Genomic DNA, 24725 nt, shown 5'->3' on the forward strand with positions numbered 1-24725 from the left:
GTCATGTTTGGATATTGGAGCATTTGCATGTGTTTTGAATCTAGCTGCAGCATGTAACATGTCCTTGTACAACAGTGCTGCTCATGCCTCTGCAATCAATCCTGCTGCAGTGTGTTTGTGTGTTGTCTCCTAACAGAGGGAGGCTTGAATTTCTGGTTTAACGTCTTGTCACAGGCTAACGCAGAGTGTGTCCTGCTTGAGGGTTTGCATGCCTTTGGAAAATCACGCTGCTGTATTATCATTGCAGAGTTTAGGGGATTTTTTCTTGTTTTGAGGTGATGTTAATTAAGAGAGAATCGGTTGGCTTGTTGAGCTTCGTGAGCTGCTGATCTGGGAAGCCAAGATTGGCTTTTAGCAAAAATGCAAAGAATGTGATGTGGCTGCTGCCTGGGGACATGTCTGTGGATGAGAGGACAGTTAGGCAGGAATTTGGTGTATTTTTTGAATGACTTTTGAAATTCTAAATAGATGCCCTTGCTCGTAAAGTAAAAACAAGAAGGTTGTGGTGCTCTGCAAAGCAGCAGCTATCCCGATGAGAGAAATCCCTATCATTTTCCAGTTCCTCATCTTAAACCAGCCATACAGACTCTAAGAAGCATGTATTGATCAATAAAAGGCAGAATACATCAGCTAACACGATGCACCACTGGTACTTTTGCAGGCAATTTCAGATTTTTGTAAAACCCTGACCTGCTAGAATCCTTTCAGTGGCCTCTAAAACATGCTATAGTTAGTACTTTTTGTCATGACCAAATTAATTTTTTTACACCTCCTGTACTGGCATGTTAGATCAGCAGAACAGCGGGTCTGGCTCCCATGCAGTGTCATGCAAAATTTTCCACAAACACCGCTTTCAACATCTTCCATACATTATACATGGCTAATTGTAAGTCTTTTCACCTAGTAAAGTTAGGTTCACACTGTATGATTATCATCTATCTTAGACAAATCTTACATTGTGAAAGTAATGGTAAGAAAATCTTTAGTCATTACCCTAAATGGGTTGCCTGTGGGGTTTTTTTTCTAACAAAAAGTATTAACTAACTATTCAGCAGTCTCACAAACTTCCAGCAGCATCTAACTCAATATATAAGCAAATTAACACCTAAAACATCTTGTTCATGCATTGCTGGACTGATAACTATGATGGATCTGCCTGTGGCAGAAATAGGTAATGCTATTTGCCATCTTCCATCATAAAGTTCGCACAGAGTTCATCCATTGTGACAATTGTTCAAAATTGTCAAGATGTGTTGTGCGTTGCCAGTTTGAGAAATTTCCAGGCACTCTATTTTAGCCACAAATGATCCATGGTGCGTTCATGGGGTGGGGAAAATATGACAGCTTGCGCAATCAGTGCATCCCCAACAAACAGCAGAAACCAGATATTTACATATGCTGTATAAAAATCTTCCATTCCTTACAGTCTAACATTAAATCAGGCTAAATCTTTCCTGTTTTTGGTTAGTTAAGGTCGCCTAAAGTATTTCTATTTGCTAAATGCCAGAAAAAGGAATCACAGACTTCCCAGAAGTTTAATTTATCTGTTCAAACAATTATATGCAAGTATAAAAAGCATGGGAATGTCCAGCCACCATACGATTCATGAAGGAGACTGGTTCTGTGTCCCAGAGATTAATGGGTTTTGTTGCAAAATGTGAGAATTAAATTAACCCCAGAATAAAAGCAAAAGACTTTGTGAAGGTCCTGGCTCAAACTGGCAAGGTAGTGTCAGCATCTAGACTCCTGTGCCAACATACGCTGAAAGGCCGCTCAGCAAGGAAGAAGCCATTACCCCAAAGCAACATAAAAAGCCTGATTATAGCTTGCAAATGCACTCAGGTGCAAAGATCTTAGTTTTTAGAAAACCCAAAACCCTTAGACCCACATCAAATGTCATTCAAAGGCAATACTACCAAATACTAACTAAATGTGTGTCAACTTCAACATTTGGTTAAAGTTACTCATTCTTTGGCATATAGCAAAGAGAAAATCTACAGTATTTGGTATTTGGATCCTAACTGACTTAAAAGGTTTAGTTTGAGTCCATAATAAACAGCGATGTATACTTTTATACAGTGTATGTAAATACTTGGCGTCAGCTGTGATACTGATGCATGGTTTAGGTTGGAGTTGTTGGTTGTTTCTCTGCAGTAGCACCAGAAATAACATTAACCACTGGAAACAGCAGGACGCACAGCTCAGAAAGTGATCCATCCTAATAAATGACGGTTGTCTTGGGTGCTTAATGTATCTTGTTTAATCCTTTCTTTTTGACTCCTTTTTGACTTCTTTGTGACCTTTTTTTCTTTGTTTTTGACCTCCCTTCCTTTCTTTGTTGTGTCTTTTTCATTTCTTCCTCCATTTCCATGTTTCCCTCCTTCCTTCATCTCTTCATTTCCTAGAACTTCTTTCCTTCCTTTCTTTCCTCCCTTGCATCCATTCTCTCTTTCCTTGTATCATTCCTTTCTGCCTTGTGTTCTTTTATCCTTCCTTTGCTTTCTTGTATCCTTCTTACCTTCCCTGTACTCTCTTGTTTTTGCAGTTTCCATAATAGAAAACCCGCCTACCATAGAAACATCTACCATAAATGAATAATGAACCTAAGTATTTTTTTTTTTTTTTATAAATATAAAGGATCAAGAATATTGTCACTGTTGCTTGTTTGTATATTTTGCCAATAAACCTGATTTGTAGTGAATATTGAATCATTTTAGGTGCAGCTGTGTGTGTGGGCTTCAGGAGTTGGTTTTATACAAAGACATCGGTCCATGTGGTGAAAGAAGCACATAGAAATGCAGTCTGTGTCTTCATTATTAATGGAAAATGGAGGCAGTGCTCACTCCCACCTGCTAAATAATTAAATCCAGATAGGAGGTGCTCTTAGTGTTTACATCCAGCTCACTGAGATTGTTTACGCTATAAACACTGACCTTAGTGTTCTTCATGCCTGCTTCTACTAATGGAAAGTTTGAATTCAGGAGTTAGAAGCACTGATGATGGGTTATGTACTATAGATGCAAACCAGGGCCGTGTAAGAGTTGAAGCTAAAGCATGGAGGGGCTTATTGGCATGCATGGTGGATAATTAAGTATCAGTTTTAGTCTTTTGCCCTGAGTTGCTTCCGTTTCTGTCTAAGGCAGCATGAATGAAAACCATTCACATTCAGAGTATATTTCTGGCTTTTCCTTCCACTGAAAAACTTTAACTGCATTTATTTGTACTCTGTGGAGAGGATGCACGTGCCGGATAACTTTCAGCAGACCTTTATATTCATGTAGACCCGGTTCTTTGGTTGTTTACTTTCATGCAGAGTAGAAATATATTCCATGCATTTTCTTTGCATAAAACTGCACTGTTGTTTTTATTTTTAAATTTTGCATTTGGTGTAATCATACATGTCCTTTTAAAATCAACAGATTGTGCGCTCATATTCCTTCTTCGACTTGTGCTGACTAAGATAAAATCCTCCTGATTCCCTGGAGATCAGTTGAGCTCTGTTAAGCCAGTGCCCCGTTCACCTCCCCTCACTAAGAAATCCCATTTGCCCACATGACGCCTGTACGAGACTTCAAATCAGTACATATGGAGCCGCATTACGTCTCTATACCTATCTATCCAGGTTTTCTTCTGACAAAGATGATTCTAGAGTTTATTTTACCCTTTTCTACTCATCTATTAGCAGCTGGGGTTCCACTGGCCTCCTATCTTGTCCTCCATGCTCACTTGACCCTAATCCCTATAAGACCAATCCAGTATGAGCTCACCATGATTGACTTTCTCAGTGGATGTCAGAGGCTTTCAATGCACACCATCTGACAGCAGGAGTGAGATGAAGAGGAGTGGCCTTAGGTGTGTGATAGAGGCGTGCATCACTGCTGACCTTAAACGTGTGGGAGATGGGTAAAGATATCAGCCTCCAGAGGGGGAGGGATTTGAGGCTTAGGTTGACAGATCTGCTCCATGGGCAACATCATTTGATAACCTAGCGGCACTCTGAGCTTATGATAAATAACTGACAAGCCCCCTGACATGTGTTACTGCAATGCACACACAGACACACACGCTGCTTAGCTTGGATGTGGAGTGGCTGACATTTGAAATTGATGGGGCTTTGTTCTGCTTGCTGTCTGGGAACTGAATGTAAGGTGTAAATATGAAGGAAAAATGAAGCAGGGAGCTGCAACTCTACTTTAAAGTCCTAATGGACAGAGGAAGCAGTAAACATGAATCATTTTGATTATAATCAGTCTAAATGGTGAAATGTTTGTTTTATTTCTCTTTTGCAAAAGATACACAAGTGCCTTCATAGTTATGCTCCTTGCAAAGGTCCTCATCTTTTTTTCTAATTTCTTGTTAACATCTTGCTTTTGTTCACAATGCAGTCCAATCAAAGTGTATGCCCCCATCAAATGTTACCAAAAACATTTGAATATTATGAACTGAATCGAATGGGGGGTTGCCTAGTCTATATTGTGCTAGTCACTTGGCAGATATTTTTTTTCCTTTGGTAATTATGCTGTAAAATTTCAACACCACCAATACAAAATGATCCAAAATGAAATGTGTATTTCAAGGCTATAATCTTGTAGGTGATGTTTAAAGACAGTAAAGTGAACTGCTTAAGAGTGAGCTTGCTGTATGGGTTTATGACTTCTCTTGAACAAAGCACTAACTTGTTCAGACATCATTTACATATATCTAGTGCTATCTAGATCAGCTATTTAGCTAAGTTATCTAGTATTTGTTTGCAGGTTTGAAAATCATTTGTGTTAGAAATAGAAATTTCATCTGCTGAAAATAACCATTTTATGATAAGGTCAGATTTAAAGGTAAAAATCAGGGTTCTAAGACATTTCCTAGTGTTACACTGTTAGCTAAGGTTGGCAGCTTAAGTATTAAAAAGTGTGCTTTGTTGTGCAATGTACTGTTTTAGCATGGTTTCATTAATCAGATTAGTCAGGTATTGCTGGTAATGGCAGTCTGGACGTTTTAAAATGTAGTTTGTTAAACAATGAACAAGAAAGTGGAAAAAACTAAACTCACTCACAGAGCTAATGTTAGCTGAGCTAATTAGCTGACTGTCACTGAATAATTTGCTGTTTCTTTGCAGCTTTAAAGTTAATTGGTGTCAGACGTAGAAACGTTATTTTTATGTAAAAAAAAAAAAAGTTTCATTTCAAACATATGTTGAGCTTTAAAGTGAAAAATATGTGTTTCAAGACATTTTATAGTTTCTTGCGTATAGCATTATTAGCTGGGATAGGTGGCTAAAGTATAACAACAAGTAATTTGTGTTGCAGACTGTTTGTTTATTAAAATATAGGTTCATTAATCAGGTTAATCATAGGTCAAACCTTGATGGTAAGACTTAAAAAGCAAAACTGTTTAAAATGTTAATAGTGAAACATTAACACGCCAACTAAGGATTAATGATGGCTAGGTTAGCTTGCTAGCTACATTGAGTTTGGTATATTGTGAAATTTGAACTCTCATCTATCAATGTGTCGACAAGTTGTTTTAAAGATAAGTTCAGATTTTAAATTAAAATGTGGTATGTGTGATCATTAGACATTTTTTAGTTACTTAGGTGTAGCATTGTTAGGTAAGGTTAGCAGCAAAAGCACAACACATACTTTGTTTTACTTATGGTTTGTTTATATCTGTGGTTGACACGAGTTGTATAAAAGCATGGGCTGCTTTTCGTTATTCTGAACAGCTGTGCTGCATTATGTAATAGTTGGTATTGGCTTTACTGATCCTGTCGTTAAAAAAAAGCATTTCCTGTATCTTTTTTAGTCATTTTTATGTGTATATGCATGCGCCTACAAAACACGCAAACATGCAGTGGTAACATTCTATATTGCATTTTCTATCTTTACTAACTCCACAACCTACACACCCTCTGGGTCTGGCTTTGTTGAATTTGTTCCTTTGACAGTGGGGTGCGTTTGTGCACGTGGAGCCACGTGAGAGCATTTAAGCTCGCTGAGTTCAAAGATGGGGTCACAGACAATGCATCCCCCAAGGTAGGAAGAAAAAAATGATAGCAGATCATTGCTTGTGAGTGAAAAAGTGCCCCTGATGGACAGAGATGATTGCTGTGATTGTTTGTAAATGGGAGCAGAAAACAAATGAGAAGAGGCCCCACTGAAGGACAGAAAAGAGACGTGGTGCTGAGCTCTTTGTGGTGGAAAATGAGACACACATCCGAGTCCCACAGAAGCCAGTGAATGAGCAAACACTGGCTGCTTCGCTTGGCCTCGAATCCTTTTTTTTTTTCTGTTCTGCTGTGAATTAGGGCCTCGGTGAAGAAGTTCAGCAGTGGAAGAGCTGGGGCTCTTTTTAGGGTAATCACTGTACCCCTGCCACACTGTACTACACAAAACCACCAAACCAAATTTCCAGTTGTTGTGGATTGCAAGTGTTGTTTTAGTGCAAACTTCTGTAGCTGTAGAGGTGGGCTTGTGGTAAATCCTTCACTGTGGTTTGTAGGAGTCTATCTGCTTTTTTGAACCCTTGAAATGAGCACCAGGCAAACTGGGATGAGGCCAAAACTCATTTGGGAAATCTGGCTTAGGTTGTCTTCTCTAAATGTCTCCCAAAAGGCAGAGCTTTGTCTTATTAGACTCTTACTCCAGCTGCCTGTGCTGCTGTAAATCTTCATTTTGATGATTGAGGGGGATGTTTTGGTCCTGTCAGGGTTTTCTCTTGGCTTGGACGAAATGCCCCACTTTCCAGAAAATCAAAAAAAGGGAATGCTGACTCTAAATCTTGTAGAAATTGTTGTGAACCGTTTCCACGTGGATGAGATGAAAATTAATTGGAAACTTCAAATGCTTTAATAATACTTCAAAGACTTTATAATCACGTTGGGACTTTTTAAGGTCAGTTTAGAGCTGCACAAGATCAGGAAAGTGTTTGAATCTGATTCTGTTGTCAATAATGACAACATTTCATACAAATAACGAGCATTTACCTGCATTAAGGGCTGTTAAAGACATCTAGCAGGCCAAATATATTACAGATTACAGATTGTGACTCGTAGATCAGTCAGGAGGTTTTTCTTAATTTCTTTCCTTGCTCCCTCCTCGTCTCTTACTGGATGTTTTCCAGAAGACTTGGTGTTATTCTGCAGTGTCGCCCCTGCTGCGTCCCTGAGTTGATCCTCTGAGAAACCAGTGTTGGAATGTCGCCCTGACTGTGATGTTTGGGAGAAAAAAATAGTTTTGGCTTTTATCCCTTTCTCGCTTTTTCTTTTTTTCTCAGCTTGAAAACTCAAACTTTTCCATCCTGTTTCTTGTGTCATTTTTGTTCAGTCAACATTTTATTTTCTTGTCATTCTTGTCTCAATCCACAGCATGAAACTGGTAAAATTATAATTTAAATGAATGCCTTCAGTTGCAGAAATGTGTCCCTTGTTTATCAGCTGCATCTGTAAGCTATGGCTGTTTTTAATGGGTGGTGTGTTTCTGTGAGGTTAAAGATGAACCTAGAAATTTAAGAGACCAAAACCTCCTTATATGACTCAGATTGGCAGGTCCTGGTAAGCTTCTGATTTAATTATGGGTTTTAACAGTGTTAAAAAAAATGTGTTATACTAAATGTGACTCAAAATACAAGAGGACATTTAAAATCATGCCTTAAAGATGGTCTCCTAATGGCTGCAGGTCATTGTTCTCATCCTAGAAGGAGCTTCAGAGGCTGTTTTTGTGCCATATTTTTCCACAAGGCGTAGTTCAGACACACCCACCTTCAAACAACAGAAGATGCTAATTAAATTTTGTATGCTTTGGGGCTATGCATGTATTCCCCTCTGCTGTTCAGTTCAATAGTCTGCCATGAGTGTGCTGTAGGTCATAGCATCCACACACACACACAGACATGCACCATTTTCTTTACAGCAGCCTGCTGCCGTCATCCTCAACCCCCATCAGCAATGTTGTGAACTTAATTTCCCAGAGCTTGCAGGTATTTGCCAACATGCTGCTTTCTTTTCCTCTTAGATGTGTTTGTACGTCTCTCTTTGTTGGGTTAAGCTGTTTAACATAATCCAAGTGTGTGAGGATGTGATTGGCAGACGGATGAAAAGAGAATCACAGGACAGTCCAGCTGTACAGTTTCTACCAAGCCTTAGTCTTAGTAGTTTTTTTAAATACTGGTATTGCTCACACACACCTTTTCAGCTCCGCCCACAAATTTTCCAGGGACTGAGATCATGGCTTCATGATGGTTTCTCCAAAACATTCACTTTGTTGTCCTTAAACCACTTTGTAAGTTTGGTGGCCTGGGGTCTATTTGGAAAACCTTCAACTTCCAGGATGTCTTGAGATGTTCTTTCCTCATGATGCCTTTTTTTTGCAAAATACACCAGTTCCTCCTGCATGAAAACCACCCCACAGCATGATGCTGCCACCTCCGTACTTTGAATTACCTTAAAATACCTTGAATTCTTAGGTTTGTAATCTTGCTTATTTTTCTCTTAATTTAAAAGTGATCGTTATTGTCTAAAAATGCAGTTTTTTCAGGTTCATTAGCAGCTTCTGGGTCATTTCTTCAGCTGCTCAGACATTGTGACAAAACCTTACAGAGTGTCTAAACACCCTGTTTTATTGTCTCCTAACTTGAAGTACTTCCCATCTGGCTGTAACCAGAGGATTTATCCACCATTTTTTTTTTGGGAAACGGTAGCACAGACAGCACCAGGAAGTAAACGGTTGAAAGATAAATTCCTGGCCATGATTTGTTGATGAAAAATACTGATGTTGACGGATTATTTTGGTCGATTTTATCAGTAAGATCAACCAGTAGCTGCATCCCTGCTTGTCAATGAAGAGGAAAATAAGTGAGTGAAAACATATTAAACCACACAACTTCCTCAAAGAGTCACAAAGACAGTCACTGTGCTGCAAGCAGTAAAATAAAATTTTTCCTATTTCATTGAAACAGAAGCCAAAATACAGAATTTACATGGTAAAAAGATGTTCTAAACATTATATGCTCTGTGTAAACCGGCCTTTACTGGCTCAAATGTCGACTACGAAGTCCCGTGTACCTTGGCATAAAAAAAACAAGTTCCAGTAAATTAATTAACCATAACTCTCCCAGAAAGTATGCAGATTTGTCTGGATAAGTTGGTGTGATTGTAAAAACCTAAAATGTCCAGCAATGGGAGGGAGCTGCAGAAAAACTGTCTGACGTTTTCTTTCATTAAGAGTTGCTGGGTGCACTGTGCACAGCGGGGAGGAGAAACGACAGCAGGGGGTCTTTGTGATCTATCTTCTCAATAGAGGAGCTAGCAGCAGCAATAGTAAAGCTGGAATAAACCATCTCTGTAACAGTCGAAGCCGGTTTCATGCTCTGCTTCTCTGGATCTATCAGGAAGAAGCAGTGCAGGCTGTTAATGGTTGCAGGGTTCATTATTCTGGGATCAGCTTCCAGTGGGTTTTTGCTGACTGAATAGCTGGTCGGAGGAGCGATTGATGCTCCCTATGATTGTTGACTGTATTAAGGGTGCTTCATAGTTTCACTACAGTCTAGGAAAGTCTAGAATCTGATTTCAGTATTTTCAAGATCTGGAGAAGATTGGAAAACGAAATTAGTAGTGTGGAAAATCAGGTGTATTTCCAGACTTTGTTCTGTCCTTCCTTCTGCCTTTTCTTCCATCATTCCTTCTTATGTCCTTTCTTACTTCCCTCTGTCCTTAATTATTTCCCACCTTGTGTTATTTCTTCCTTCCTTTTTATATACTTCCATCCTTGTCATGTCTACCTTCTTTCTGTCCATCCTTCCTGGTTTCCTACCCCCATTCCTTTGTTTTTTCCTTGCTTATTTTCTTCATTGTGTCCTTTTTTGCTTCCATGCATCCTACCTTCCATTCGTCTATCATCCTTCCTCCCTACCCTGTCACCTATGTCCATTCCTTCCTTGTGACCTCCTTTTTTTCTTTTCTTCTTTGTCCTTCCTTCCTAACTTTCTACCTACCTACTTACTTACCTACCTAAATTCATGGTGAACTTTGACATTTTACAGTTCAAAGTGAAACTAGAGGTCAGAGACTTCTAGAAAGCTGAACTTGGACTCTTCACCTGAAAGATGTATAGGAACCCTGGTAGTTGTCCTCTTCTCCACATTGTTGTAACCTGAGCTGTGTTTCTCTGCTGATGCTTTCGGCCTGTTGAGGCACAGTTTAACAGCAGGATGGAGCGTGTTCTTTGGTATGAAGTTTCATGATAAGGCTGACCATGAAGGGAACAGTACAAACACAGATTTACAGCTCAAACTTTGCATTGGCTCTGCTCATCTCCTTCTCAAATTTCCCTTTTATTCCTTTAAAATCAAGTTTTTTCCCACTTTGAATCAAACAGATCCTTCTTGAAAGTTGTAGCTGGAGACTAAGGGTGCCTTTTAAGCGTTTGTTTGCCAATATTTCCTCCTGTGAAGAGCTCTTATCATCAGTTTCATCCATCTGTTTTCCCTCCCTGTTAACTGAAGTCAGCCTGCAGCAGAGCAAACCAGGAAGCACGTTTTGGGCTTTCCCCAAAGAGCACTACTGTTTTTATTTGCTTCGTTCAACAGTGACATGCAGTTGAACGTTTTTATCATTTACAGTGCCTTGCGAAAGTACTCGGCCCCCTTGAACTGGTCAACCTCTTGCCATATTTCAGGCTTCAAACATAAAGATATAAAATTCTAATTTTTTGTGAAGAATCAACAACAAGTGGGACACAATCGTGAAGTGTAATGAAATTTATTGGATGTGTCAAACTTTTTTAACAAATAAAAAACTGAAAAGTGGGATGTGCAATATTATTCGGCCCCTTTACTTTCAGTGCAGCAAACTCACTCCAGAAGTTCAGTGAGGATCTCTGAATGATCCAATGTTGTCCCAAATGACTGATGATGATAAATAGAATCCACCTGTGTGTAATCAAGTCTCCGTATAAATGCACCTGCTCTGTGATAGTCTCAGGGTTCTGTTCAAAGCACAGAGAGCATCATGAAGACCAAGGAACACACCAGGCAGGTCCGAGATAATGTTGTGGAGAAGTTTAAAGCTGGATTTGGATACAAAAAGATTTCCCAAGCTTTAAACATCCCAAGGAGAACTGTGCAAGCAATCATATTGAAATGGAAGGAGTATCAGACCACTGCAAATCTACCAAGACCCGGCCGTCCCTCTAAACTTTCATCTCGAACAAGGAGAAGACTGATCAGAGATGCAGCCAAGAGGTCCATGATCACTCTGGATGAACTGCAGAGATCTACAGCTGAGGTGGGAGAGTCTGTCCATAGGACAACAATCAGTTGTACACTGCACAAATCTGGCCTTTATGGAAGAGTGGCAAGAAGAAAGCCATTTCTTAAAGATATCCATAAAAAGTCTCATTTAAAGTTTGCCACAAGCCACCTGGGAGACACACCACACATGTGGAAGAAGGTGCTCTGGTCAGATGAAACCAAAATCCAACTGTTTGACCACAATGCAAAACGATATGTTTGGCATAAAAGCAACACAGCTCATCACCCTGAACACACCATCCCCACTGTCAAACATGGTGGTGGCTGCATCATGGTTTGGGCCTGGTTTTTGTCAGGAGGGACAGGGAAGATGGTCAAAATTGATGGGAAGATGGATGGGGCCAAATACAGGACCATTCTGGAAGAAAACCTGTTGGAGTCTGCAAGAGACCTGAGACTGGGACGGAGATTTATCTTCCAACAAGACAATGATCCAAAACATAAAGCCAAATCTACAATGGAATGGTTCACAAATAAATGTATCCAGGTGTTGGAATGGCCAAGTCAAAGTCCAGACCTGAATCCAATCAAGAATCTGTGGAAAGAGCTGAAGACTGCTGTGCAAAACTCATAGAGACAAACCCCAAGCGACTTGCAGCTGTAATTGCAGCAAAGGGTGGCGCTACAATGTATTAACGCAGGAGGCCGAACAATATTGCATGCCCCACTTTTCAGTTTTTTATTTGTTAAAAAAGTTTGACACATCCAATGAATTTCATTCCACTTCACGATTGTGTCCCACTTGTTGTTGATTCTTCACAAAAAATGAGAATTTTATATCTTTATGTTTGAAGCCTGAAATATGGCAAGAGGTTGACCAGTTCAAGGGGGCCGAGTACTTTCGCAAGGCACTGTAGGTCCAGAAAGTTAGGTGTACCACTGTGCGTGATCACAAAGAAAAAAAACTGGAGTGAGACTTTCCTTTGCTCACTATGACAGATGGTGAGAATATTTTATTTGGCCATGACAGAGGCTGAAGAAAGTGGGAAAGCAGAAAAAGTATTGGAAGAAATACTTTTATCACATTTCCTTCTGTGTCTCAAGTTACATCCATCCATTCATCCTATCCATCATCCTTCCTGTTTATGCTTTTTGCAGGTGCCATAGTCAATGCTTGCCCCATGCAAACAGGTTTACCATTAATTCATAGAAAGCATTTATATTCATCCTGATATAGATTCTGGAAATCAGTGTAAAATATATTTGGCAACACTTTATTTGAAGGGGTGTGCTTAAGACTGACATGACACTGTCATAAACGTGGAGGAGTCTTTATGAATCTTTATGGCTGTTGTTATTAAGTGTTATTCGGTAAACTCTGACCCTGTCGATGCAAAGTTAACATTGTTTAAAATGTCTTTGTTATGACAAATTGACATTAACTTTGGCCGTCATGAGACCTTTATAATTGTGTCTATATTTTTCCCTTACCTCAAGTAAAGTGGAACACTTTGGGATACTTATGAAGATGTCATTGAGTGTTATGACACTGTCAAATACTTATAAATACCCTAACCAAAGGTATTGAAATCTCAAGAGATACTCTCTTTTAATGTATTTTTGCTTTATTATATACATTTTGGAGAAACTGCAGGAGGAGAGATACGATTTAACGGCAGTAACTAAAAAGTTAAGTGAAATATATGAATGTTTTCCTACCTGCTGGGCCCAGAGGGGCCTCAGATGGGAAGGATAGTAGAAAAACAGTAAGTGATTCACTCAAATATACCACTTTCCAGCTTGGCAAGGCATTGACTGTGTCACATGAGAGAAGTCCTGGTTTAAAATAGGGAGGAGGGAAGAGGAAGTGTATTTGTCAGTGTTTTAGCTGGCAGCTAATTCTGAAGGAGAGATGGTCCTGCTGACAACTTCCTGGCATGTTTCTTCCATAGGCAAAGACCATGAATGAAGCCACGACAGAATGACTCAGGAGGAAGTAAAAGAGTCACTCAAACCAACTCTCTTCATTCCAACTTACTAAGCAGTTTGTGTTTGGAGCACATTTAACTCCCCAGTTGACCATAATGGACATTTATATACACAGATGTCTTATTTGCTTTGAGAAACAGGTCTGAGTCATGTTGTGAAAGGTAAACTGAGAGAAGAAAGAGCTGAAAATGGGTTCCCTTTTCATGTCTGGATCTATTTTAATCACTTTTCGTGGGACGGTTAAATGTTTGTTGCAAGATTCCTGCACAGAAGGACAGCCGGTCATTAAGGCTCTTGTCTCGACCTTATAATTATCTTTGAAGAGGAGAGTTGGGCCTACAAATACAGCTCTTGGAACTGGACACTACCCTCACATGTCAAACATATTATTCAGAATCTTTGATTCTGTGGATACAAGCACCTAGGCCTCTACCTGGAAACATCAAATCTGAGAAAAAAAACACTATATCTGAATCCTCCAGAGTAAAAATGTGATTGCTGATGAATGTGTGTGCCTTTGCGTTTTTGGCTGGCTAAGAGAGCCTCATTGATAGAAGCACTGAAAGAAGTGATTGTGATTCAAAGTGAAAGGACCTCACTCTGTGCTCAGCAGGGACCAATGTGCTCTCCGTCTGCTGAAAGGATGCAACAAGCAGATAAAACTCCTGATATTTGCCAAACTTGAAACAAGCCACACTATTTAAATTTAATAATCAATTTCTGTGTTTTATTTTAACATCTTGAGCTCTTTCTTTTTATGAAAATGCTGCCAAGATAGGGTCATGAGAAAAGCCTGAACAGCTTTACTTAAAGTGACATTTCTGTGAGCTTAAAGTGCTCGTTATAGTTGCTTGTTGAGTTTATTTTTCATTCATTCTTATATAAAAGGATCTAAATGATTCTTTCCCACAGAAAACCATCAATTATAATTTTTTTGTTTTTAAAGCTTTGAATTTGCGGTTACCAATTTTTGCCTATTCTAGTTTCTCTTTAACAATCATAACATAAAAAAATATATAAACAGCACAACAAATATTTTTCTTGCCTTTCCACCCTGCTTCTTCCTGATAGAAAAGCCACAATAAAACAGAATTTTACAGTTTTAAAGACATAATAATTATAGAGCAGACGGTGTTTTTAGCATCAGTTAGATATTTGAAAATAATTTTGCTAGCCTTACTGACACGTGAGCGGGCTTTAATTATTTATATTGGGAGCAGAAGGAGCGTCACCCTAAATCAGGGTTTTACTATTTTCAAGCAATTACAGAGTTGACACTTCAAACTGTCTTTAGCATTTTATTTGGGCAATTAGCATGGCTAACATCACTAAATCAGCACTCTGTGTGTATACCTTAAAATGTAGACCATTTAATTTTTCCAAAAGGCTGCAAACATTTTCAAATCCAGTTTGTTTCTTGATAGATTGAAAGGTTATAGAGATGAAACCAACCAGGTGGTTGTACACAATTTAGCCTTCCTGTTATCTGCTGGTACTCTTGCTCTCTCTTGCTTGATGACAACCTGAATGAACCCTGATGTCGTACGAAACATGGCTTTGTTTTAAATAGCTTCTTACACCTCTGTGCTTTCTCTGATGTCAGCTCAACTCACTGATACTGAAAATAGTTAACTTGGAGTTTTCTTTACTCAGTACCAACTTTTGTACTCAAGAGTGTTGATTTTGCGACCTGTTCATGGTAGACTGATCAGAAAAGTTTTTAATTTGTTTGTTCTGACCAGCTTTTTGGACATCTTATTTGTATTTAAGCTTTTTCTTCCTATACTTAGTTACGTTACCATGTAAGATAATGCATTTTGTCTTTTCATTGGTTGGTTTTTCAGTCGTCGAGCACATAAAGAGTTGATGTTTATCACTATCCTTTAGCAGGCTGGGTTAGCCTAATTCATAGTATTTCAAACTGAAGATGGCTTTGTTTGAGATAATATTCACAGAAATGCATCAAACAGTAAAGCTGGTTTTGCATCAATTAGTCATTAGCACTGCTAGCATCAATGTTTCTTACAGATTTTGCTGATATTTTTTTAAACATGAATGCATATACCTACAGGGGTTGGACAATGAAACTGAAACACCTGGTTTTAGACCATAATAATTTATTAGTATGGTGTAGGACCTCCTTTTGCGGCCAATACAGCGTCAATTCGTCTTGAGAATGACATATACAAGTCCTGCACAGTGGTCAGAGGGATTTTAAGCCATTCTTTTTGCAGGATAGTGGCCAGGTCACTACGTGATCCTGGTGGAGGAAAACGTTTCCTGACTCGCCTAGATCTGGTGACTGTGCAGGCCATGGGAGATGTTCAACTTAACTTTCATGTTCATCAAACCAATCTTTCACCAGTCTTGCTGTGTGTATTAGTGCATTGTCATCCTGATACACGGCACCGCCTTCAGGATACAATGTTTGAACCATTGGATGCACATGGTCCTCAAGAATGGTTCGGTAGTCCTTGGCAGTGACGCGCCCATCTAGCACAAGTATTGGGCCAAGGGAATGCCATGATATGGCAGCCCAAACCATCACTGATCCACCCCCATGCTTCACTCTGGGCATGCAACAGTCTGGGTGGTACGCTTCTTTGGGGCTTCTCCACACCGTAACTCTCCCGGATGTGGGGAAAACAGTAAAGGTGGACTCATCAGAGAACAATACATGTTTCACATTGTCCACATCCCAAGATTTGCGCTCCTTGCACCATTGAAACCGACGTTTGGCATTGGCATGAGTGACCAAAGGTTTGGCTATAGCAGCCCGGCCGTGTATATTGACCCTGTGGAGCTCCTGATGGACAGTTCTGGTGGAAACAGGAGAGTTGAGGTGCACATTTAATTCTGCCGTGATTTCGGCAGCCCTGGTTTTATGTTTTTTGGATACAATCCGGGTTAGCACCGGAATATCCCTTTCAGACAGCTTCCTCTTGCGTCCACAGTTAATCCTGTTGGATGTGGTCCGTCCTTCTTGGGGATATGCTGACATTACCCTGGATACCGTGGCTCTTGATACATCACAAAGACTTGCTGTCTTGGTCACAGATGCGCCAACAAGATGTGCACCAACAATTTGTCCTCTTTTGAACTCTGGTATGTCACCCATAATGTTGTGTGCATTTCAATATTTTGTGCAAAACTGTGCTCTTACCCTGCTAATTGAACCTTCACACTCTGCTCTTACTGGTGCAATGTGCAATCAATGAAGACTGGCTACCAGGCTGGTCCAATTTAGCCATGAAACCTCCCACACTAAAACGACAGGTGTTTCAGTTTCATAGTCCAACCCCTGTATATCCTAGTGGTGTGCCAATATTGAAATTATGGCCTGTCAGATGAGTCTTGTATAGACTGTTTCAGGGTTTCTATACAGTCTGGGAAGTGAGAAGTTTTATTTAGGAATCTTTTAGGTGTGAGTGAGTAAGGAAAAACAGACGAGTGAAAGCAATATTCTATATAATTTCCTTTAAACATTGTATCCATCCATCCAGCCAACCAATCAACATTGTGTTGGTTGTGTTTATAGAAAATTACCTTTGTAGAAATGTCTACCATAACCTGTCCAAAAGAAGAACACATAGAGGCGGCTGTGGCTCAGTAGGAAGAGTAGTCGTCTTGCAATCGTCTTGCAATCAGAAGGTTGTGGGTTTGGTGTATCGGTGTATGAATGTGTGAGCGTTAGTGAGTGCGATTGGGTGAATGTGGCTCTAGTGTAAAGCGCTTCGAGCGGTCTGTGTGACTGGAAAAGTGCTATACAGGTCCTTCTCAATAAATTAGCATATTGTGATAAAGTTCATTATTTTCCATAATGTCATAATGAAAATTTAACATTCATATATTTTAGATTCATTGCACACTAACTGAAATATTTCAGGTCTTTTATTGTCTTAATACGGATGATTTTGGCATACAGCTCATGAAAACCCAAAATTCCTATCTCACAAAATTAGCATATTTCATCCGACCAATAAAACAAAAGTGTTTTTAATACAAAAAACGTCAACCTTCAAATAATCATGTACAGTTATGCTCTCAATACTTGGTCGGGAATCCTTTGGCAGAAATGACTGCTTCAATGCGGCGTGGCATGGAGGCAATCAGCCTGTGGCACTGCTGAGGTCTTATGGAGGCCCAGGATGCTTCGATAGCGGCCTTTAGCTCATCCAGAGTGTTGGGTCTTGAGTCTCTCAACGTTCTCTTCACAATATCCCACAGATTCTCTATGGGGTTCAGGTCAGGAGAGTTGGCAGGCCAATTGAGCACAGTGATACCATGGTCAGTAAACCATTTACCAGTGGTTTTGGCACTGTGAGCAGGTGCCAGGTCGTGCTGAAAAATGAAATCTTCATTTCCATAAAGCTTTTCAGCAGATGGAAGCATGAAGTGCTCCAAAATCTCCTGATAGCTAGCTGCATTGACCCTGCCCTTGATAAAACACAGTGGACCAACACCAGCAGCTGACACGGCACCCCAGACCATCACTGACTGTGGGTACTTGACACTGGACTTCTGGTATTTTGGCATTTCCTTCTCCCCAGTCTTCCTCCAGACTCTGGCACCTTGATTTCCGAATGACATGCAGAATTTGCTTTCATCCAAAAAAAGTACTTTGGACCACTGAGCAACAGTCCAGTGCTGCTTCTCTGTAGCCCCGGTCAGGCACTTCTGCCGCTGTTTCTGGTTCAAAAGTGGCTTGACCTGGGGAATGCGGCACCTGTAGCCCATTTCCTGCACACGCCTGTGCACGGTGGCTCTGGATGTTTCTACTCCAGACTCAGTCCACTGCTTCCGCAGGTCCCCCAAGGTCCGGAATCGGCCCTTCTCCACAATCTTCCTCAGGGTCCGGTCACCTCTTCTCGTTGTGCAGCGTTTTCTGCCACACTTTTTCCTTCCCACAGACTTCCCACTGAGGTGCCTTGATACAGCACTCTGGGAACAGCCTATTCGTTCAGAAATTTCTTTCTGTGTCTTACCCTCTTGCTTGAGGGTGTCAATAGTGGCCTTCTGGACAGCAGTCAGGTCGGCAGTCTTACCCATGATTGGGGTTTTGAGTGATGAACCAGGCTGGGAGTTTTAAAGGCCTCAGGAATCTTTTGCAGGTGTTTAGAGTTAACTCGTTGATTCAGATGATTAGGTTCATAGCTCGTTTAGAGACCCTTTTAATGATATGCTAATTTTGTGAGATAGGAATTTTGGGTTTTCATGATCTGTAGCCAAAATCATCCGTATTAAGACAATAAAAGACCTGAAATATTTCAGTTAGTGTGCAATGAATCTAAAATATATGAATGTTAAATTTTCATCATTACATTATGGAAAATAATGAACTTTATCACAATATGCTAATTTTTTGAGAAGGACCTGTATAAGTTCAGTTCATTTACCATTTACCATATTAAAGAGTTTGGCTTTCACATAAAAGCTCTGCTTGCATGTAGTATCTGCAGAGAGAGGAAGTTTTGTTTTTTCATGATTGACTTCTCCCTTTCAGGTCCCAAATGTGAAAGTGCAGAGTGAAAGGGTAAAAACATGCAACTCCTTGGTAAACAAAACAGTTTGTTTAGTGACTAAACGCTAGAATTTGATATAGCAAAATGGGCCCAGAGCCTAGAGTGTCATGAACCAGGCTAAATGCTGGCACTCTTGATCCACACCTGAAGAGTTTAAACTTTACTTTCACCACTCTGTTGGCCAAGTTTGGTCTAGTTTTTGCCAGCTACTGTCTGTTGTTCGCTGCAGAGCTGTTTGGGATTCTTCTTTCTTCACTTCTCAGCACTTCAGCTCTCACCTTTTGTTATAGCCCCCCCCATACACACACTGTTTAGATTAGATTCAGTTTTTTATTACTACCAGCTTGCTGTGTGGACAGAAAATGTAATGACGAACAGGTTTGCTGCAGACCTTCAGACTCGTTGCTGCCAGTTGAAGGAAAAAAAAAATGGAGTGTGTTGACATTTTCTGGCAGCTGGAAGGAGATAACACCCATCAGGTTCATGTAACCTGTGTTGTTATAACTGGAATTGATATTTCAAGATTTTGCCAATTTTTTCTGGCCTTGGTTTCCACATGCATTCCAGCATGTAATGTTACTTGAGTGTTGTAATGGGTTTTTATCTACATTTCTCTCTTTAGTTACTGGAGAAATGTTAGCTGTAATTGGAAGAAATTGCTTATTCTCTTAACTGAAAGGTATCTGGTCAACCTCAGGGTCTCACCTTTTTGCAGATGATGTGATTATCTTTTGGTCCTCAGGCCACAACCTTCGCTGGGTGCTGGACCAGTTGGCAGCAGAGTGTAGAAGTGACTGAGATGATCAGAGCTTCCCTTGTTTAACCAGAGCTGGTGCTGGAGTCAGAAATGGTGTTTATGGATTCAGCAGGGAATATGAGATGTGAGCGCAGCTCTATGTGGTGCTTTAACCTGTTTAAACTTAGTGACAGTGATCTATTGGAGATCCAGAAGATAGGAAAGCAAGCTCATGATATTCCCATCCTAATCTGTCTTTCTATTAATGCTGAAGCTCAGTGTGTTTTCATTTTTGTCTTAAATTAGACAGATCAAAATCCAAACTAACCCTGGAGTTGCAAACACGGCACCCAAGTCATTTTGATTTAGCCTGCCTTTAACGTGTCTTTCCTCTTGCCCAGTTCAGAATTTGGGCTGAAACAGAATCAGTTTATCAGAAGCAGAGCTTGCAGTAATGGAAACAACAAGAACTGGGAATGCTGTCAAGCAAGCAGAAGCAACCAGTTGTAGCACTGGAACTAGTCTGGTGGAAAAGGGGCCAAAGTCTGAGGCCATGGTTCTCAATCAGAAAATGGTGGAGTGCTACCCTTTGATTGGGGGTCAGTCTCTGCCTTAGAGGACTTCAAGGATCTGGGTGTCTCTTTCACTAGTGATGGGGTCGAAGATAAAAAGACAGTTTTTGGTTTTGTCTACAGTAGTGTGGGCTTTGCTCCAGGCTGCTGTGGTGGAGAAAGAGTTGAGCCAGTAAGTAAGCTCTCGATTCACCGGTCCCTCTACGTTCTAGCCCCCACCTAAGTTCATGAGATATAGATCATGTCTGAAAGAATGAAATCGTGGACACGAGGAACTGAAATGAGGTTCCTCTCTAAGATGGCTGGACTCCGCCTTACAGATAGGTAATTTTTTGTCATCTGGGTAGAGCTCCGGCCAGAGCTGCTGCTCCTCCACATTGTAGGGCTCGGCTGGAGTGGTTGGAGGATTTGATGAGGATTCTGGTTGTCTCCCGCTGTAGGTTTTTGAAGCATGTTTCACCTGGAGGAGACCTTAGGGGAGACTAGGGACTGTATATCTCTTCTGACCTGGGAACATCTTGGGATCCTCCAGAGTGAAATAGACCATTTTGCTGAGGAGACTGTTGTCTGGGTTTTTCTCTTGAAACCTGTTACCCCTTCAACCTGACATCCGTTAAGCAGAAAACAATAATAAAAATGTAATGCTGAGATTTCTCTTCTAGGTTTCCAAACGCTCAGGATTTTCATTCTCATGCTTGTCAGTGGCATCCAGATCTGGGCTTCTGTTCCCACCAAAGCTCTGTGCTTTTTGGGTCGAAGTCATGCGCCTCCTCCAAGCCCAACATGGTTCTGCACGGCAGAAAAACTGGAACTCATTTTGTTGAAGTTGGACGTTTTGTTGGAGGAGATTGCCATGAGGGGCTTTGTTAATGAAGCTGGTCTGACAGGAAATAGTTCAGCTAAAAAGGCCTAAATTAAAGGCTGTTTTATATGAAATAGAGAGCACACTCAAGAGGCCAGCCGTATTGGGCTTAGAAGAGAACCATCGATACTAATTTATAGATGTAGGTGGAAAGGAGAAGAGCAGTGAAAGTTGGAGCAGAAGGAAGATGTTTTTACTTTCTTGGAGGATTTCTTTTTTGTCTGCTTCTTGCCGTTTAAGACATCGTCCTCTCTTCTGTTTTCCTACTTCCTCCACTTTTGTCCCGTCTTAACCTCCTTAAGGCAAAGATTACCACCACCCAGACCTAAATCCCATCCGCCCTCCAGCTTTGTATACGGTGACAGCATCTATCAGTCAGATAATAAAGATGTCCTTGGAAAATGCCACCTAGTTCTGATATTTCCTTGATATCAGACTGCAGCTTTAGCCAGTGAATGTGTGTGTTGTACTTGGTGAATAGCTGGATGGACATTGTGTGGGTGTATCCCTGTGGACAGACTGAACACACACACTCACATCGACATGCGGTGGCCAGATGGTGACAGACTTGGTTCACGGCTGGTCTGTGGCTGCTCTGAATCAGTGTGTCTGTGGTTGGACTTGTCACAAAGAACAATTACATAATTACAGTTATTTTGAATACTCCTGTTCATGTATGCTTATTAGTCTTCAGTGGCATATTGTTGTTTATTTTCCTCCATTTTGATCCTGTTTGGAAATTCTGACACATAACCTCTTTATTTGTGTCTAAGATTAAATTAGACAAAACGTTTGTTGTTTCAGATCAGTTAGGACTACCAAAATAATTTCTGTTGAGTGATAACCAGAATAACGAAGTGCACCAGTCCCTCTTGCATCAAATCACCACCACAACATGATGCTGCCACCCCCATGCTTCTGAGTTGGGATGGTGTTTTTAGGCAAGTAAATATCACAGTGGTCATTATAGCCAAACATCTTCATTTTAGTTTCATCAGACCACAGGATATATCTCCACAAATTAGGATATTTGTCCTTTAGATCAGTTACAGACTTTGACTTGGCTTTTTATGTTGCCTTTTGAAGTAATGGCTTCTTCCCCTCTGAGTGGCCTCTCAGCCCAGGTTGATACAGCACCTGTTTCTCTGTGGATAATAAAACTCTCTACCAACTTCAGCCAGCAACTTCACAAGGCAGTTTGCTTTTGCTCTGGGGTTGATTCTCTCATTTTATTACAAACCCGTCCAACTCTGGGACACAGAACCCAATAAACGTGTCACCCTGAGTTGATCAGGTTGCACATTTTGCTCTTAAGTCTTTCGTAAATACCATGAAATGTGATTATTACACCGTTACATTTAAGACTGGATGTAAAGTCACGGACAACTATGGTCTTAATATAATTTTAATTCCTCAAGGACAGAGCTACATTTGACTTATGCACATGTCTCTGCAAAGTGAGGCAGAGAGAAGGTCAGAAATGGGTGTAATGACCTCTTGCCTCTTGTATTTATATAAAGTGGCTGTCTCTAAAGTTAAGTCACAATCGTAAAACAAGCTAGAACTGGTTTCCTTCACATCAGTGGCTAAAACCTTCTAAATGGCAGATCTTTATGTGTTTGAGGCCCATTTTTGCTCTTCCCATGTGGTTTGGTTGTTTCTGTCCTGAGTCCAGCTGATGCTCAGCTTCTGGTTCATTGTTAGATACAAAAACAAGAGTTCACGTTAGGGTCAAAGGTTAGCTGCTTTTAAAAAAAAATAAAGCTTTTTGGGATGTACCTGAATTCAAAAGAGAGACTGCATGAACCTTTGATGCATTCCCTGGGAAGCTATTAGATTAGGAATAACCCTTTAGCGACGACCTTTCCATCCATCCCAAGCTCTCCCTCCTCCTGCTGCTGTAATTCAGCATCTCTGTCAGTTACTTCCACTTCCTTTTTGCTTCTTTTTAGTTTAATCCAATAGGGTTTCCTCTCCTCTGTTCCTCTCTTTCAGCAACGTGCGCCTGGGAAAGTGCTTTTTGACCTGGTTTGTGTCCATCTCAACCTGACTGAAGGCGACTATTTTGGGCTGGAGTACATAGACCATCGGAAAATGACGGTAAGATGAGTTTAGGTGACCCTGGCTGGAAGGATTTGTGTGTGATTACTGTCTTTGTACATTTACATTGATGTAGATGTGAAAGCCAACTTTCTGCTGTAGTCAGGTTCATGTAGTTTCTAACAGCAGCAGCTGTTTGTAATGATCTCCAGGCTGAAAGTGTCTGGAAGTTTGGAATCACTGCAGTGGAAACTCCATTAGAGCACAAACATGTTGTAATGAAAAGAAGAACCTTGCAGGCTCATATGAAAGCTGGATCTTAGCTTCTCTGGAACCACATCTGTTCTTTGAAGATCAAATAACATGAAGTAAAATAAACAATACAAATCTAAACCTCAACATAGGGTAAATTATCCACAATACGTTTTTTGCTACATTTTTAAAGCCATTAGTAGCAGTTTTAGCTTTTAGGTTCTGTTTGCTTATAATAGACTTCTTAATGACCTCCATTGTCGAGAGTAATGATGTGTTCAGTGCCATTGTTTGTGCTTTTACATTTAACTGCTTCAGCATTCAGTTTCAGGCTTAACGTTTCTTCCTAGTGGTGCTGACTCCTCTCTAATAGTGTCCCTGAATATTTTTAGATTAATGCAAGCTATCACAACTTATTATTCCTAACCGTTTAAGAGAAATTATTTGATGCTGCTTTTAATTGATGTGCAGCCTAGCTTTAATATTCATGTCCTTTTACATCAGGTCTGACCCTGAATTTACCTGTTGAGCTCATATGTTGTGATCTTGTTAATAAATCAGACATTGTGGTGATTAATCATTGCTATTAAAGTATTTGCAGCCCAGCTTGACAAATTTTAGGGCAATGGCTTAATTTTATAATGCAAATTATTTTTTTAAAGGGCCAGTGTTTCAAAATTAGTAACATCTAGTGGTTAAGTTGGAGATTGAAATTCTTTGTGTCCTTCTGTCCTTCCTTGTGTCCTACCTCCCTTCCTTATGTCCTTTCTTGTGTCCTCCATCATTTGTTTTATCCTTTTTTCCATCTTTCCTTTCTTCCTAACATGTTGTCCTTTTTTTGTTTCCTTCGTTGTGTTCTACCACCCTTTCTCATGTCATTTCTTGATCCTCCATCATTTGTAAATTTTCTAAAAGTCAGGGTTTTGGGAAAATTTGATGTTTCTCACCAACCCAGATCTCAACAATCCAATATGGCTGCCGCTCATATTGAGCTTAGTGAAGGCAGACGTGATAAACTGTTTGTTTGCACTTCTGTCCACATGTTAAGTGTTATATTGGTGTCTTGTTTTGCTAATAGTTAGTCTGGTCACTGAGTGCAATAGTTAGTAAACCTCACTGGTCTTCCAACCTGCAGTGGGAACAAATAGGGACCATGCGGCATATATTAGATATGTTCTCAGTTGTCTGCTGCCTTGCTTAGATATTTGAACTTACCTTACTGAAGATCATTTTGCATGTCTTCTGTATAACTAGTTTCTGCTCTCTTCAGGTGTGGCTGGATCTTCTGAAGCCAGCGCTGAAGCAGATCAGACGTAAGAAGCTCTCAGATGCTGCTGTTTTCTTTTTATCATCATGATAATTCAGCTCTTCTGATAAATTAAGTCAAATTATCAGATCCCCCCCATGTTCTCCTGGGTTCCAGGCAGCCCGTTTAACACAAGTGCAGAAATAAATGTTAAGTCCTTTCTTCCCACATCTCCACTTCCTCTGTGTCCCATAATTTCTCTCCT

At 40.3% G+C, this 24725-nt stretch overlaps 1 protein-coding gene across 4 annotated transcripts in view; it reads left to right on the top strand.

Moving 5' to 3' along the window:
* The window catches only part of LOC124861359 (FERM, ARHGEF and pleckstrin domain-containing protein 1-like), a 60472-nt gene that overhangs the window by 7898 nt on the left and 27849 nt on the right, over positions 1 to 24725 (top strand). For all 4 annotated transcript variants that reach the window (XM_047355017.1, XM_047355016.1, XM_047355018.1 and 1 more), the window contains exons 3-4: positions 22918 to 23022; positions 24485 to 24527. In XM_047355017.1, the coding sequence (XP_047210973.1) occupies positions 22918 to 23022; positions 24485 to 24527 (148 nt within the window). The remainder of the gene's footprint in view (positions 1 to 22917; positions 23023 to 24484; positions 24528 to 24725) is intronic.

Source organism: Girardinichthys multiradiatus, chromosome 24, assembly GCF_021462225.1.
Source record: "Girardinichthys multiradiatus isolate DD_20200921_A chromosome 24, DD_fGirMul_XY1, whole genome shotgun sequence".
Lineage (NCBI taxonomy): Eukaryota > Metazoa > Chordata > Actinopteri > Cyprinodontiformes > Goodeidae > Girardinichthys > Girardinichthys multiradiatus.